The sequence below is a fragment of the Propithecus coquereli genome, unplaced genomic scaffold (assembly GCF_000956105.1).
Source record: "Propithecus coquereli isolate 6110/MARCELLA unplaced genomic scaffold, Pcoq_1.0 Scaffold5, whole genome shotgun sequence".
In the NCBI taxonomy this organism is placed as follows: Eukaryota; Metazoa; Chordata; class Mammalia; order Primates; family Indriidae; genus Propithecus; species Propithecus coquereli.
The window spans coordinates 17,496,347-17,513,206 of NW_012150840.1; the positions used below are offsets into that span (position 1 = coordinate 17,496,347).

At 49.5% G+C, this 16,860-nt stretch overlaps 1 protein-coding gene across 1 annotated transcript in view; it reads left to right on the top strand.

Moving 5' to 3' along the window:
- Positions 1 to 16,860, top strand: part of ADCK1 (aarF domain containing kinase 1) — a 95,704-nt gene that overhangs the window by 22,117 nt on the left and 56,727 nt on the right. The window contains exon 3 of the mRNA XM_012656106.1: positions 9,412 to 9,615. Within this exon, the coding sequence (XP_012511560.1) occupies positions 9,412 to 9,615 (204 nt within the window). The remainder of the gene's footprint in view (positions 1 to 9,411; positions 9,616 to 16,860) is intronic.

A 16,860-nucleotide genomic window follows, 5' to 3' on the forward strand; every position in this document is an offset into this window, starting at 1 on the left:
ATGGTTAAAGAGTGATGTACCCCCATAATATTTTAAAATTAAAAAAAAATTTAAAATAAAAAAATTTTCCACCCTGGGTAGAGTGTAGTGATGTTATCATAGCTTATTGCAACCTCACATTCCTGTTCTCAAGCAACCTCCTGCCTCAGCCTGCCAAGTAGCTGGGACTACAGGTGCATGCCAAGATACTCAGCTAATTTTTCTGTTTTTAGCAGAAACGGGATCTTGCTCTTGCTCCAGCTGGTCTCGAACTCCTGACCTCAAGCAGTCCTCCTGCCTCAGCCTCCCAGAATGCTAGGATTACAGGCATGAGCCACCATGCCTGGCCAAAAAATTATTTTTTCTCCGTGTGTTTCGTTTTGAATAGTTTCTATTGCTAGGTCTTTAAGTTTACCTATCTTTTTTTTTTTCTTGCAATGTCTAATCTGCCATTAATCTCATGCAGTGTATTTTTCATTTCACACATTACAGTTTTCATCTCTAGAAGTTTGTGATTTGTGATTGTGATTTGTGCATGCTTGCTCTCTCTCTCTTTTATATTATCCATGTCTCTGGTTAACTTTTTAAACATATGAAGTGCAGTTATAATACTTGTTTTAATGTCCTTCTCTGCTAATTCTAACATCAGTTTCAGTTCTGGGTTGGTTTTAATGGATTGATTTTTTTTCATTGTGTATCATATGTTTCTGCTTCTTTGCATGCCTGGTAATTTTTTATTAGATGCCAGACATTGTCCTTCAATTTTTTGGATGCTAGATATTTTTGTATTCTTATACATATTCTTGAGCTTTGTTCTGGGACACAGTTAAGTTGCTTGGAAATAGTTTGCTTTATTCAGGTCTTGCTTTTAATATTTGTTAGAGGGGAATGGAATGGTGTTTGGTTTGGGATTTTCGCCTTTACTTAGGCAAGACCTTTCTGGATAATATAACAAATGTCCTATGAATTATGAGATTTTTCCAGTCTGGCTGGAGAAAATAGGTCTTGTATGAGTGCTGGGTACTGTTAACCCTAATCTTTTTGGGTTGTTCTTTCCCTGGACTCAGGTAGTTTTTACATATACGTGTGCTGATCTGTATTCAGCAGAATACTCGCAGTGGGCCGTCTGCACATCTTTAGTGTTTTTTCTTTGTACAGCTCTCTCCTCTTCAGTACTCTGTCCTTTGAACTCTTCCTGGGCTCTCAGCTCTGTCTCCTCATCTCAGGGAGTCCTCTGGTCCCTGCCTGGGTTCCCTTTTTTGGTGCTGTGGCCCGGAAACTCCTGGTGTGATAAACTGGGGCAATCATAGTGCTCCCCTTGTCTCTTTCCCCATCTCTCAGGAATCACGTCCTTTATTGCTGGACGTCCTGTTCCTTGAAAACCCATCATTTTATGTATCTTATCCAGTTTTTTGTTGTTTCACATGGGAAAGTAATTTTAGTTCCTGTTTTGGGAGAGATGTCAAGCCCATCAAGATTTATGGCCTGAAAAACTCTAAGTTTAGAGTTGCCATTTTTTAAGGTGGGGAAGACTGTAGGAGGAGCAGATTTGGTGGTGGTGGGAGTGGAGGGAAAGTCAGGCTGAGTTTGAGGGGCCCTTTGGACGTTGGAGTGATATCAAAGAGGCAATTGGATGTGTCAAGCTCGAGTCAGGAGAAGTCTGGGCAGGGGATACACATTTCTGTGTCGTCATTGTGTAGATGGTGTTTACAACTATGATGCTTGCTGAGATCCCCAAAGGGAGTATAGCTAGAGTATCGTATTATTCATGGTTTTTTTTTTTTTTTTCTATAGGTTTTCTGATACTTTGATGTGTTGGGGACTTACTGGCCTTGGAAGGACTTCTCTCCCCAGGGTTAACTAATTCCTAGAGGTAGCAGCAACTCTTCTGGGGTGTGCCTTTCCTATGCAAACCAACCAATCAGGAGCTCAAGCTCCCAACCACCTCCTTCATCAGGATCTTATACTTTGGGCCACTATCCCCTTTCCCTAATTACCCCAGGGCCAGGTACCAAACAGCTGGAGATGAAATTATTCAAACTAGCCAGTCCTAAGCCTGTGTACCCTGCTTCACCCCTTCTTTCCCATGCATCCGCAGGGCAGGCTCTCATCCACATTTCCCCTCCCTCTGCCTTTGACCCACCCTGCTGCTTCCCCAAGTTGCCCTGCAGGGCATGCCACTCCCCCTCCTCCCAGAGATTTGTGAGTAAAGACTTCTTCCTGTCTTTTCTGGCATTTCTGTGTTTTCTGTCTCTTCTGTCATTTCTGCGTTTGTGTGTCTTACTGTACCTGCTTACAACAAATCCCAGATACCCTTACAATAAGTATAGAAATGCCAGTGCTGGCTACTTGGATACATGTATCACCTCACCTCATTTAATCTTCACAGCAGCCTTGTGAGGTATAGGTACTATTATTATCTTCCTTTTATAGATGACAAGACTGAAGTAGAGAGAGCTTGCATAACCCGTCCAAGGTCACCAGCTTCACAGTGGTGAAGTTGGGATATAGCCCAAGGCACTCTGATGCCCTGTGCTCTTAACCACAGAACTGTCCCCTGTGTGGTCAGAGTGGGATTCAATCTGGGGCCAACCTCCTGCGAAATGTTTATAAACTGCAACTTGTTTTTTTCCCCACGACATGATGAGTTTTGCTATGTTACCTAAATGACAACACAAAGGGTAACATCCAGAAAAAGGGACCTTGGAGGTAGCCCTGGCCTGATTTCTTGGGGATGAGAAGTTACAATTCTGTTTTCATGATGGAAAACACACACGTGGACCACAGCACCCTGCCAGGCAGGGAAGAGGTGCTGGATTCTTCTCTGTGACCAAAGCTGTCCAGTCTGCACGGCAGAGTCTTGTCCATTTAAAGCTGAAAAAAAAATCAGCTGCACTTTTCCATTCCCAGGATATGATAAAGAAGAGATAATTAAATAAGAATTCTCCCCCATTATTGATGTGATATATTTTAGTTATAACAAATTTGGAAAATACAGAAAAATCTATAAAGAAGAAAAAAATACTCCCATAATTTCATAGCCCGGAAATATCACTGTTAACATTTCAGTCCTTCGAGGCTTGAGTTTCTGACTAGATGAATTAACCAATGGTCTGTTTTGGGGGTCCGTCTGTTGCCTTCTCTTTCAGTCTCCCCCTCTTTCTCTGGGGGTGTGTGTGTCTGTCTCTTCCGTCTCGGTGTCACACACCCCATCGGAGACATTCCCATTGCTGATGGGAGCCCCATGGATTCAGTCTGACATTGGTTGGGGGCCCCTGCTCTTGGGGATTCGGACGTGAGTAAAGAACTGCCCTCTGTGGGCCTTGGCTCCATCCGGCCCAATCAATGACTCTTCAACATGGAGTTGATCTTATTAGCTGTTCAGTGCCCCCCCCCACAAACCCCAAACTAAGCTGGCTAATGACAATGCTTTTAATTAATATGAGGCAGATTAAAACTCATTACAGCAAGGTTATTGGTAATGAGATAATCATAAGGCAAGTTACTGAGCTGGAGTGAATAGGAAGTCGGAGCCGGGGTGGGGAGGCTGTGCCAGCTGTTCTGTGATATTTTGACAGGATGAGGGGGAAGCGTGGGGGCTCTGCCGTGACACACCCAGACAGCCAGGGAAGCCAGATGCTGGCTGGAGGCCAGGCTTGGGTCCACCGAGCAAATGGGTGGTTGTTGGCAGAATAGTAGCAGAAGTAGGGAGATCTTTGGGGAAGAAAACCTGAAGTCTGTGTGTTTAGAAGAACACTCTGCAGCAATTTCATTTCTTATGCACTGGTGCTTTACAATTTAGATGACGGAGCATGAAATTAGCTATTGTTTCTGTCTGTTAGACTGTGGTCCATACTTGTTGGACTGAACCAAGTACTGTGTAGGGAATGGATAGGCCTGAAGTTTTTTTTTTAATATTTCTTTTTTCTAGGAAGATTAAATTTTTTTCCTTCTCTGTCTCTTTCTATTTATTTACTGTATGCTAGACCCTGTGCTAAGCTCTTTTTAATGCATATCTTCATTTAATCATCACAGTGACAAATATAATTATTATCCCTCTTTCACTGATGAGGAAACTGAGGCTCCAAAGTTAATTAGCTTGTCCAAGGTTATATGACAAGTAAGTAGTGAAACAGGATTTAAACTCAGGTCTTTCTGATTCCAAAGCCAGTGCTGTTAACCATTATTATATTATATGGTCCCTCCTTGTTTCATTGAAGACCAGATAAAGCTTGCATTGGCTTTGAAACTGTATATACTCGACCCAACTTCCAAGGTCGCCATCGAGTACCCAGCCTGGCTTCTGCTCCTGCATATGTCACACTCTGGAGTGATTGGGCAGCTAGTATAGCTTTACTGCCTGCTATTGGCAATTTTGATCTTGCGGGTGTATGTCCACTTCTAAGTGTACACTGTAAGCTCCTTACCCATGAACATCATGTCTGTACCTCTTTGCAGCCCCCCCAAGGCCTTGTACATAGAGAGATTCAGTTCTTGTTCCCCAGCTCATGGTGCATAGTATACCAGGCTGGTATCTGACAGATCAAGGTTTGAACACACCATGGTTTCACGATTTACTGGCCGTGGAACTTTGGGAATGTCACTGAACCTCTCTGAGATTATTTCTTCCTCCGTAAAGACACATAGTAAGATCTATTTTACAGAGATAGTGGCAGAATTTAAAAACAACCGGCATTTATATTTGTGTTTACCGTAGGCCAGGAGTAGTACTTCGAACAGGGAACTAGATAAATGATTATGTGTTTATTGTAGTTGTTGCTAATTTATAAACCAGAGTTGTCCAATGTGGTAGGTAGCCACTGGCAACATGTGGTGACTTAAGTTTAAGTTACTTGAAATTTAACTATTTAAATAAAAATTTGGTTTCTTCCCCATCACTGTGACTGCTGGAAACGAAACAAAACAATTCAGTTTCTCAGTTTCAGTAGCCATGTGTAGCCATGTAGCTGGCGGCCGCCTTTTGGACAGTGCAGATGCAGAATGTTTCCATCATTGCAGAGAATTCCACTGGACAGTGCTATTCTAAACTAACTCTCGGCCGGGCGCGGTGGCTCACGCCTGTAATCCTCGCACTCTGGGAGGAAGAGGAGGGAGGATTGCTTGAGCTCAGGAGTTCGAGATCAGCCTGAGCAAGAGCGAGACCTCATCTCTACTTGAAAAACAAACAAAAAAACAAAACCCAAAACTAACTCTCATTTACTTGCATGCCCCTCATGGTGCTCAAAGATATATGTGGTATGAAGGACTAGATTTGAGGGGATACAGAGGTCAGGAGATTCTGGAAGCTTTGCTTTTTCCAATGCGCACCCTCACATGGCTGGGGGAAGGATCCCAGGGGGAGAGAACTCTGCGGATTGCAGAGTGTACAATCCTCGCTGTCAGCAGACTGTCTCTGTGTGTATTGCTCCGCGTAGGGGGGTTGCTGTGTGTGTGTGTGTGTGTGTGTGTGTGTGTGCGCGCGCGCGCGCGCGCACGCACGTGCATGTGTTGCTGTGTGTGGGCATGCATTCATGTTGCTTATGTGCACGTTGCTCCGTGTTAACTATGGTGCCAGATGAAGTGAGGGAGTGCTGAGAGCAGGAGTGTGCCCTAAGCCAGTAGTTCCCTGGAGGTCTGAAAGGACAGTGAACCTGTAGGAGCTGGGGCTGGAAAGGGACCCCGCAGATCAGAGTACCTGCTCTTGTCTTTAGCATTTGTGTCTTTTGGCCTTAAAAGAATATTTTAATTTTTTGATGAGTGGTATTGTCCATCACCTCTGTGTGTGTGCGAGAAAGAGTGAGTATGTCTGTGTGTGAGTTGAGTTACAATCTGGTTTAGGTGACTTTAGGGCTTTTTCAGTGGAGATGTAGGTGCCATTTGCAGTAGGTGCTGATTCAGCTTCATGGGTGATGGTTTTGTGAGCTTATGGCCCACAGTCGTCATTTATGGCATGTGCATGACTTGCGCCGAGGTACACGGAGTGTACAGGGGACACACATGGCCTCTGTCCCCAATAGCTGATGTGCCAGGTAACCGGTGAGTCAGGGCAGACTGGCCTTCCTGAGCTTGTGTGACCAGAGAGGGCTGCATTGTCTACTCAGTGTCCTGAAGGTCACCGTCACTTTGTGCCAAGAGACACCCTACCTGGGACTGGTTCAAGCCACACCACAGAGGAGGGGCACCAGAGCCCTGGCTCTGTTCCTGGTGGGAGGGCTTGGCTGGGTGAGGCTGATGCTTTCTGAGGGTTGCCAGCAGTGGAGACAAATGCAGATGTCAGCCCAATCGAAACAAAGTGATGGAGCAGGTATGTCCACGTGCACACTCACACAGCAACACACACACACACCCACACACAGTGACACACAGCAGTGACCCACAGCAGCACACACAGCAATACCCACACACATACCCACACAGTGACACACAGCAGCGCACACAGCAATACCCACACACATACCCACACACAGTGACACACACAGCAACACACAGCAGCACGCACACAGCCACACAGAGCAACATGTGCACACACAGCAACACACACACATACCCGCACACAGTGACACACACAGCAACACACAGCAGCACGCACACACCGACGCAGAGCAACATGTGCACACACACAGCAACACACACAGAGCAACACACACACACCCACACAGTGACACACAGCAGCGCACACAGCAATACCCACACACATACCCACACACAGTGACACACACAGCAACACACAGTAGCACCCACATACACATGCAGACCAACACGTGCACACACACACAGCAACATACACAGCAACACCCACACACACCCACACAGTGACACACAGCAGCGCACACAGCAATACCCACACATACCCACACACAGTGACACACACAGCAGCACCCACACACACACACGCAGAGCAACACGTGTACACACAGCAACACACACAGAGCAACACACACACCTACACACAGTAACACGTGCACACACACAGCAACACGTGCACACAGAACAACACACACATCCAACACACACACACAGCAACACACACAGAAATACACAGAGCAATACACAGAGCAACATGCAGACATACCCACATACAGCAACACACACACACAGCACCCTACAAACATACCCACACACAACAACACATACAACACCCCCCACATGTACATACAGCAACACACACAGCAGCACACACGCACATGTGCCTTTGCTTACATTGTTCTCTTGATCTGAAATGCCTTCTTTTTCCATCTTTATTCAGATTTAATTCCAAGGGCTTAACCCTGTGCGTCAGCCAGGCTCCAGCCACACCAGTAATTTGAACAGGCAAAATTTATTATAAAGTATTATTAATTAGTAAAAGGTTGGTAACTCCTAAAAGGAGTAGAAGAAGAGTAGAAGAAGTACAGAGGTAGCAAACACATAAAGCAGCTACTCCTTCTAGGGCCGAGACAGTGAACAGGACAGAAACGAGGACTTAGCCGGGATCCTCCTGCCCATGAGGCTGAGGGTCAGGCCTCGAGGGAGCAGGCTGGTGGCAAGGGGACACAGTGGAGGCCTGAGCCAGAGCTGGACCATGGGAGCAGCCTGCCAGGAAGCAGAGAAGCTTGTTGGAGGGAATGAGCCAGAGCTGATCTATAGGAGCGGACTGCTGAGTGGTCAGGATGCTCGCTGGAGGGGACCACCAGGTAGTCCAGAAACTTACTGGAGGGTATGGGCACAGCTTGTCTATGAGGCCACTGCAGTGGGCACTGCCAGCCGCTGACCTGCTGGCTGTGTGCTGCTGACAACAGTGCCCTGGGACCAGCAGGGGAGACCCCTTGCTCCTGCTGTGGCCTCACAGTGTCCCTGCAGAGCCCCCACTGACAAAGCCTGCTGTCAAGCCATCTGACAGAGGAGAGGGAACACAGGACCACAAAGCAGACAAAGAAGAGTGGATTGGGAGCTGAGAGGCCGTGTGCTCATGACCGACACACACCCCGGTTCCCCCTCCCCATGAGCCAAACCCCTCTAATTCCAACCCTCTTGTTCTTTCATCTGGGAGTTGCCATGGTACCCAGGCCTGGGCCCTTTCCTCTGCTTGTGGCTGTGTGTCATTCTCTGTTGTGCAAGTGGCTCTGTTGCCCTCCTTGATGGTAGAGGGCACGTGGCTGGACCCACGTAAGTCTCCAGGGACTGTATGGTGGCCGATGTCTCTCCTGGGAGAGCCCTTCCAGAGCTGGGAGGTGGCCCCATCTGCCCCCAGGCTGTGCAGCCCCAGGCATCACCCCAGCCCAGAGCCCAGCTGGGGGGCTTGGTCCTCTGAGGGTCCTGCCTTCCAGAAGTTGCAGCCTCTGAGGAAGATGGGGCCACCGGCACATACACAAAACAAGGGCTTGCAGTGCCCTGGGGACCTGCTACTGCCTCCCACCAACCAAGTCAGCGAAGAGGGAGTGAATAACGATGGATTTACACTCTCTTAGGTGCCATGAAGGATGCTGACGTAATTAGCACATATCAGGGGCAATAAAACCAGCGAGGAGTTAAATAACAGTTGACAACAAAGATGGAAGAAGGGTTCGAAGATCCTATATAATTAGTTGCCAAGTGAAGCACACAGGAAACCGTTACTTTAGAAATTCAGAAGAGAATGCTGCAGCCGTAGGCACCCTCATCCCAGAGCCCCCCTCCCACCAGAGCAGAGCAGTGGCCCAGACTCCAGGCTCTAGCAGGATGCCCAGGTGAGCATCCTGGTGGGCAATAGGACGTCCGTTAAGCCTGCTCCGTCCTGGACAAGCTGCCCAGCTGCCAACTCCCTGTGCCTGATGCCCCCAGCACAATTATTCCTCCAGTTAATGAGGAGAGCCCTGCTAAAGTTTACTGTGTTAAAAGAGCCTTAGATTTAGAGTGTCTTCTAGACTTTCTTTTGACATTTATTAGCTATTGCTTTATAAACAAAACAACTGAATTTCTCATCTTTAAAGCTACTTACACCTGCCTCCGTGAGCTGCCGTGAAGATTAAAAGATGTAATGCATATGACCATGTTTTATAAATTGTAGAGATCTCAGCAAACATAAAGTATTATTAGTATGTCTGAGGGGTGAGCAGCAAATATGTTAACTCAAAGTAGCCTTGAATGAATCATTAGTAGATTAGGCTTGGTTAAAAGCCTTGAATGCTCACTTCTGGGGAGGAGCACCCAGACCAGGTAAGTTTGGATGGAGAGGAGGAGATCGGAAGCACTGGGCGGTGTATGAAGGCCGGCTCGGCATGAGGTTGGGGTTGACTGCTGTGTGTACCAGGAGACTGAAGGAGGACAGTGAGGGAGGCGAAGGGAGGGACGTGTGTGTATGTGCGCACAGGCACCTGCTCCAAACAGTGGGGGCGGGGCTGGGGATTAGAGTTTTCAAGCAGAAGGGAACAGTCTGTACTCACACCTCTCTGGCCCCGGCCTGTCTCCCTGCAGGTGCACCTCCGCTCTGCCAGGCGTCTCTGTGAGCTCTGCTGTGCCAACCGGGGCACCTTCATCAAAGTGGGCCAGCACCTGGGGGCTCTGGACTACCTTCTGCCAGAGGAGTACACCAGCACTCTGAAGGTGCTACACAGCCAGGCCCCGCAGAGCAGCATGCAAGAGGTCCGCCAGGTCATCCGCGAGGACCTGGGCAAGGAGGTACCCGCCTTTGCTGGGGGAATAGGCCCAGGGTGGCATGTTCAGAAAAGGCCCTGGCAGAGTTCTTGTTGCCTGGGCCCAGGGTACTGGGTATTCACCAGTGACACAGAACCAAATGTTACAGCAACCGTCGGTGCTGAAATCAAAGAGCTAGAAGGAACCTCAGTGGCCCTCAGTAAAAAATACTAGTTGAACCACATGAAATTATTCGGGTTTGACTGTTTTTGACCTACAAACTAATATGATTCATACAGTTCAATCTAATACTATCTATCACTTATTGAGGGTTTAATAATGCCTTACTGAAGGTTTCAATCCTTAGTAGGGCTTTCGAGATCCATCCTGTCTTGTTTCAACTTACCTATATGTTTTGTGACTATACCCTGGGGTAGAGTAGCATTTTGGCTAGAATTTGGGCTCTGGAGCCAGGAGCTTGGACCTTGCACAAATGATTGATCCTGTTGATACCTCACTTCCTTATCCATCAAATGAGGAGAGCTGTGGCGCCCACCTCGTAGGGTTGCTGTGAGGATGAGAAGTGATAATGAATATAAAGTGCTTAGTATAGTACCTGATGTGTAGAGCAAACGCTCAACGAATATTAGTTACTGCTAGTGTTTTTGTTATTTCCCTACGCTCTGGTCACATTGTGCCACTTGTCTCACTGTGTACCCTTAATCCTCGGGGCCTACACCCATGGCCTGCCATCTGCCTGGAATGTCTTTACTCCATTCTCTACCAGGCCATGTGTCCATCTGTCCATCCATCTAGCAAATGCCAGGTGGGGTTGCTCAGTGCTGGGATTCCCGTCCAGCCCCCAGCTCTTCTATGAAGTCTTCTGTGACTCTCACTAGACCAATCTTATCCCTCCTCGGGGCTCTGCAGAACTTAGATCCCCACACTTGTGTAACTTGTGGCTTGGTTAGTTGCGTCTAGGGTTTCTTCTGTAAGTCGTACTCTACATGGATCTGGCCCTGACTATTGGTACCTTAATGTGGAGCTGGTCCCAGGTACCTAGCATGCAGCCAAAGTTGTGCCACTCCTCAGTGACTGGCTGGCCTGGATGGGGGCCCAGACCGTGAAGGAGGTGCATAGGAGGGTCAGGGTGAGGATGGAGGGACCCCAGGCAGAGGGGACAGGATTGGCATGGTGCCAACCCACACGTAGCTTTGCCTCTTGCCAAGACTGTGGGCCTCTGGCTTCCAACAGCAAGAGATTCACCCTCAAATTAAAACTAAATAAATCACTGTAATAACAGTGTGAAGCGTATCGTGGCTGGCATGTGGCAGCTCGCTGGGGGTGGATGCGCAGGAGGGGTAGGCAGCAGGAGATTAACCCCTGGAGGGTTAAATGACTTGTCTGGAGAGCTGGGGAGGGGAACAGGGCAAGAGCAGGTCAGCGGCTCCCTCTAAGCCAGGATGAGCGAGATGGGAAATTTGGGGTGTCAGCGGTCATGGTGGGTCCACCCAGCTGGCTGAAGGACGTTTGGGGTTGGAAGATGTTGCCTGCATCTTTAGAGCCTCTCTTCCAGCCTCCTGCCCCCTGCCAGGTGGTCCTGAGCATGGTGGCCATGTGGCTTCTGCCCTACAGTGCCTCTCAAGCCCCTGAGAAAGAAAGGCTAACGTCAAGGTCATGGTTCTGAGGGGGCGTCCCTCACAGCTGGGAAGCTTCTTACCACGGCCCCACAGGCACACAAAGCCTTCTCTCCTCCTTTCCTCCTCTTCCTCCTCTCCCTCGTGGGAAGATGGCATTTGTTCCCCGGTGACACACTTTTTTGGTCTGTGGGCGGAGGGAGGGGAAAGGGGCTGTGTGGGAGTGAGGGCGGAGGCAAGTCACTCACTGGCACTTGCCTCCTCCTCCCGCCCCTCCCGTGACACTTCTTGGGGAGCAGTCTTGCCCCCCAGGACGATGTCTGAGTGGGCCCCACTCATCCTGGGCTCCATGCCGGCCCTGGGACCTTCTGTGGAAAGCTCGGTTCCATCCCTGGTTTCGGGAGTGTGCTTAGAAGGAGCTGAGTCTGGCACGCATCGCCGTCTTCCTAGGTCTTCATCCTCGGAGAGCCTCGAGCTCAGCCTGAGCTCAGAGACCGCGTGCTCTGGAGTGTCAGGCTGTGGAAAGGGGTTCAGGGATGGTGTGCTCCAGCGGGGGGGGGGAGTCACTGGTATCCTTAGACCTGTCCCTGCCCCAGGCATGTGGGGGTGTCCCTGAGGGGTGTCCCCAGCTTGGGAGTGGGAGATAAGGTTGAGGTTGCAGCACTTCGGGACCCACGATTTGGTTCTGGATCAGTCCCTGGACATCAGCTGGCACCGTCGGTGTAGCGGTGAGGGCGAGCGAACGGGCATCATCCTTGCCTACGGTTGGCTTAGGCAGGAGAGTGCTGGGGGCCACACAGCTGGGGCAGGGACAGTGACAAGCAGCAAGATGAGGCCTCAGATCTTCTGACTGCCAGGCCAGTGACTTGTCCCCTGCATAACAGAGCTTCTGTTAGGCAGAAAAAAAAAAAAGGAAAAAAGGAGTGTGTGTGTGTGTATGTGTGTATGTGTGTGTGTGTGTGTGTGTGTGTGTGTGTGTGTGTATGTGTCTGTCTGTCTGTCTGTCTCTGTCTGTTGGAATACTCAGCTAATAATACCAGAAAGAAACTTGCTTTTTTCCCTTTATATCGATATTAGGCTTATGTCCTGAAAGACAAGTTCCAGGAAGCAATCAGAGCCCTGCCTCCAGGTTCTGCTTTCCCAAGAATGACCTGGGTCTGGACTGGGATGGGATGGTCCGACTGCCCTTGAGACTGTTGTTCCAGATGCAGCGCTGACCTTGGCCAGCAGATGGCGCCTGAGCCTGTGCGTCTGGGAGGGGTGTTGACGACCGGCCCTTCCCTGCAGGGGGAGCTCCGAGCAGGTGGATGAGACTCAGGTTCTCCACCTGTGGGAGGAGGCTGAATGGGGCAGGTGCAGGCCTACGCCATGAGGCTGTTGACCACCCTGGCCCCCATGAGCCCTTGGGTCCGTGTTGGAGGACCTGGCATGGTTCTTCTCGACAACCACAAACGCAGCCTTACACATCCTCATCTGGGGTTAGCAGTTCTCTGGGGCCCCTGCAGGCTCTGACAGCTGATGATTCTGTGGTTCAACACCTTTTCCTTCGTTCTTTCATTCCTTCCCTTTCTTGCTTGTACACACAGCTGGTACTTAGTGAAACAAGCTCAGTGCTGGGCACTGTGGGTGTAGCCAAGGACAGGTACGACTTCATTCCACCAGCCTCTGGAGTCCAGTGTCATGGGGAGGTGCACTCGTTGTAGTGACACGTGGTCATGCGAGTGCCCGAGCAGTTTGCAGGAGAGAGAGGGGTCACATTTGGATGGATGGGGCTTTCTGAAGCCCCATCTGACCCAGACTCTCAGAGGTGGGTGGGATTGGTTGGAGGAGGGGATTCCTGATTAATGAGGTGGCTCTGCAGAGGTGCGGGGACAGGAAAACATAAAGCATGGAGGGTGAGCGGGGAAGTCTCGTTGGCTAGAATTGGCCAGGGCCAGAGAATAGTGGAGCTGAGGTTGCAAAATTGGGGCCGAGATCACATTATGAAGGGTCTGGAATGTTCTTTTCAGACTGTGAGCCTGAGGGAGAGGAGAACTTGGAGCAGGACCTGAGCAAAGGAAGGACGAAGAGACTGAGATGTACAAAGTGGGGTAGTGGGTGAGGTAGGGGTGGTTGAAAGAACTTTTCTAACAGTCTGAGTTTTTAGTAGTGAGGGAGATGAGGTCATCTTTTACAGGTGGCGGGGGGAAGGTGTAGGTGGGGAGGTTTGAGTTGGGTGGAGAGCTTGGGGATAGAGTTATGGTGGGACTTAAGAAGAGATGACCTGTAGGATTGTCAGCTGCACTGGTACAGTTATCTTTGGTTATGGACACACATACACACACTCCTGTACCTGACCCCCCCAAACACATACATAGTTGCATCAGATAGGTTCTTTCTAGCTCTGAAATTCTATGAGAAACTGAAGGAAATGAGGCCAACCACTGGAGCGGAGTGCAGAAGTACCTTTGTTAGGGGCAACACTCGCGTTGGTGTCGGAGAAGTGTGGTTTGGCTCGTGTACTCAGAAACATGTCTTATCAGTCTTTCATCCCTTGACATCCTCTCCCAGGGAACCTGATTTTATGGCTTCCCATAGTACCCAGGGGTGAGTGCTGTATGTTGCATGTGCTCAGCATTCTTGATGCACCATCTGCCTGGAATTGCTGCAAGAATGCAGAAGAGAAGGTGTGGGAGTACCATTGCGCACCAGGTGGAAGGATACACACCAGTTGTTTTGTATGAACCCATGAGTGCAGGTGGAAGGCAACTTTTTTGTCTTGTTTCATTTAAGGTTTAAGTAAAAGTTCAGGAAAGAGGAAAAAAAAAAAAACCTCTTCCCCCAAGAACATCAACCATTCATCATGCCTGGCAGTGGTGGCAGAGGGAAGGCACTGTAGGTGTGAGGACCAGCGTGAGCAAAGGCAAAAGGGGGGAGGGGAGGCAGGAGAACGCCTGGCCTGGGCAAGGGTCACACAGCACCTCTACTGTCACTTAGGGAAGTTAGTGGGAAGTAGGAAAGTGTGGCCCCATCGGGCATCTCTTCCTCCAGGCTGTGGCAGCTATGCCAGGGCTGGGATGGAACTCATTCTTGTATTAGTCAGGGCTCTCCAGAGAACTAGAGCCAGTAGGATATGAATATATGTATGTATGTATGTATGTGTGTGTGTGTGTGTGTGTGTGTGTGTGTGTGTGTGTGTGTGTGTGTGTATCGGCGGAGGGGGAGGTTAGGAGAGATTGATTACCTTTAAGGAATTGGCTGATGTGATTATGGAGGCTGGAAAGTCCAAAATCTGCAGAGTGGCCCACCAGGCTGGAGACCCAGGAAGAGCTGATGCTGTGGTTCAAGTCCGAAGGGCATCTGCTGCTCAGGGGAGGTCAGTCTTTGTTCTGGTCAGGCCCCACCTGACTGCGTGAGGCCTGCCCATGTTACAGAGAGCAGTCTGCTTTACTCCACGTCCACCGACTTAACTGTAAGTCTCATTCAAAAATACTCTCACAGAAACACCCAGAAGAATGTTTGACCCAATATCTGGGTCCTGTGGCCCAGCCAGGTTGACACATGAAATTAACCATCACAATTCCTCATGTGGCCCTCGGCCTGGACTATATATTTGTGCCCTCAGTCTTGTTTTAATAGGACACTTCAGCTTCATATTGAGCTTTTGAGGTGGGCAGGAGCCAAACTGCCTGTTGGTTTATTAGCTTTGTGCCCTTGGTGGTGTTACTTACCCGCTCTGTCCCTCAATTTGCTCACCTGTAAAACTGGGATAGTAACAGTACCTGCCACATAGGCTTGCTGTAAGGATGCACTGAGTTGGTGAACATGGAGCCCTTAGAGCAGCCCTGGCATGGGGCCAGGGCCAGTAAACATTAGTTATTATTTCTGTGCCTTGTCCTGGTTGCTTTATGTGAGCAAAGAACTTGGGTTCCTCGGTTCTGGGAGACTTATAAATGGCATAGTTGGGTCTTTAATGAGGTTTTCTAATATCTGGTACAGCTCTTTGTCCCATATACGGTCATACGTTGCTTTAATGATGGGGATACATTGTGAGAAACGCATCATTAGTTGATTAGATCATGGTGCAGGCACCATAGAGTATGCTGACAGAGACCTGGGTAGTATAGCCTCCTGCATACCGAGGCTACAAACCTGTACAGCATGTTAACTGTACTGAATACTGTAGGCAAGTGTAGCACACTGGTAGTTGTGTATCTAAACATATCTACACATAGAAAAGGTACAGTAAAAATACAGTATTATCTTATGGGACCACTGTGGTATATGTGGTCCATCATTGACTGAAATGTTGTTATGCGACGCATGACTGTTCAGTTTTGCTAGAATAATCCTCCTTTCTCTTCCCCTTCCTGATCAGTGCCCAGCATTTTATGCATTGGTCAGCCCTTTCCCTCCCGCTGTTAGAAATCCCCATAGGCTGCATGTGGAGAGCCTGGGCATCCAGCACACCGTCCCCCACCTTGGGGTTGCTTAGCTAGTCATTGTTAATTGTAGCTTCCCAAGGCCCTTTGGCAGCATTTCCTCTGGGTTAGGGACTCTGACTTTTGTGCCCTTGGCCCCCAGGTAGGGCTAATTCCATTGGGGGTAGGGGTTGGAGGAAGAAATCTGGCTACTGCCAAGGAGAAGCCACAGGAGCCCAGGGCCATGGAGTTTGGGGCTGTGATGTATTCAGGACCCACCTCCATCCCTCCTCACTTGCAAGGTGGCAGCTGGACTCAGCTTCCCTTACAGTGTACTGGTGGAGCAGAGTGTGGGGTGTATGTAGGGGTGGGCAAATCCTGGGGTGCCAAGGGAGCCCCTCCTACCCTGAGGTCCAAGTCCACCTGTGGGCTTGCAGCCCCTCTGGGGATAGATGCCTCCAGCCTCCCGTATTCTTTGCTGCCTTCTTTCCGATGCCAATCCAGCTTCTGCCCGTCCTCCTCTTATTTGCTTATGCATATTTGTTGAGCAGCTCCTCTGTGCCAGGTACTGTGTAAACCCCGGGGGCCCTCTGGAGTCCTGGCCCCATTCTCCCACTGGCAGCGCCTGGCGGAGGTCAGCTCACCCTGTACTGCCCCGCAGGCTGCTTCACTGGCCTGACGCCACCTTTGAGAACACCTGGATGCCTTCAGCTGTCTTTGGATCTGCTTCTCCTGGTCCTGAGCACAACCTTTGTTTGTTCAAGCATCTGGGTTTCTTTGTCTCCCCAGACTGTCCCCAAGAAAGCCATTAAGTGAGTATTCTGGGAATGGAACAGAAGGATCTGGTGGCTGCGAAGCCATGTACTGGGAGGCCGGGGTAGGGGGTGCCCAGGGACAGAAATGTCCCCTCCCAGCTCGGCCTTGTCCTGCTTTCCCAGCAGCTCTCAATAAAAAATACATTTGTATTAAAAACATAATGAAGATAAAAAAACATTTTCCTCCCAATAATGCCGACGTTAAAAGGAGATTTTTATCAATTATGAGAGATTTTGGCCATAAAATGGCAATTTAACAAGAGGGAGATGGATGGCGGGAAGCATTACTGTCAGCGGGACGGATGGCCTGCCGTTAGTCACCAAGGCAGAAGCAGGTGGCGTGGCCCTGGCTGGCCCTTCCCTGATGCGCCTCCTGGCCTGGCCTCCCCCCACGGCTGCTGCCCTCCCACGCGCCTGCGCACCACTCCTGGCCTGTGA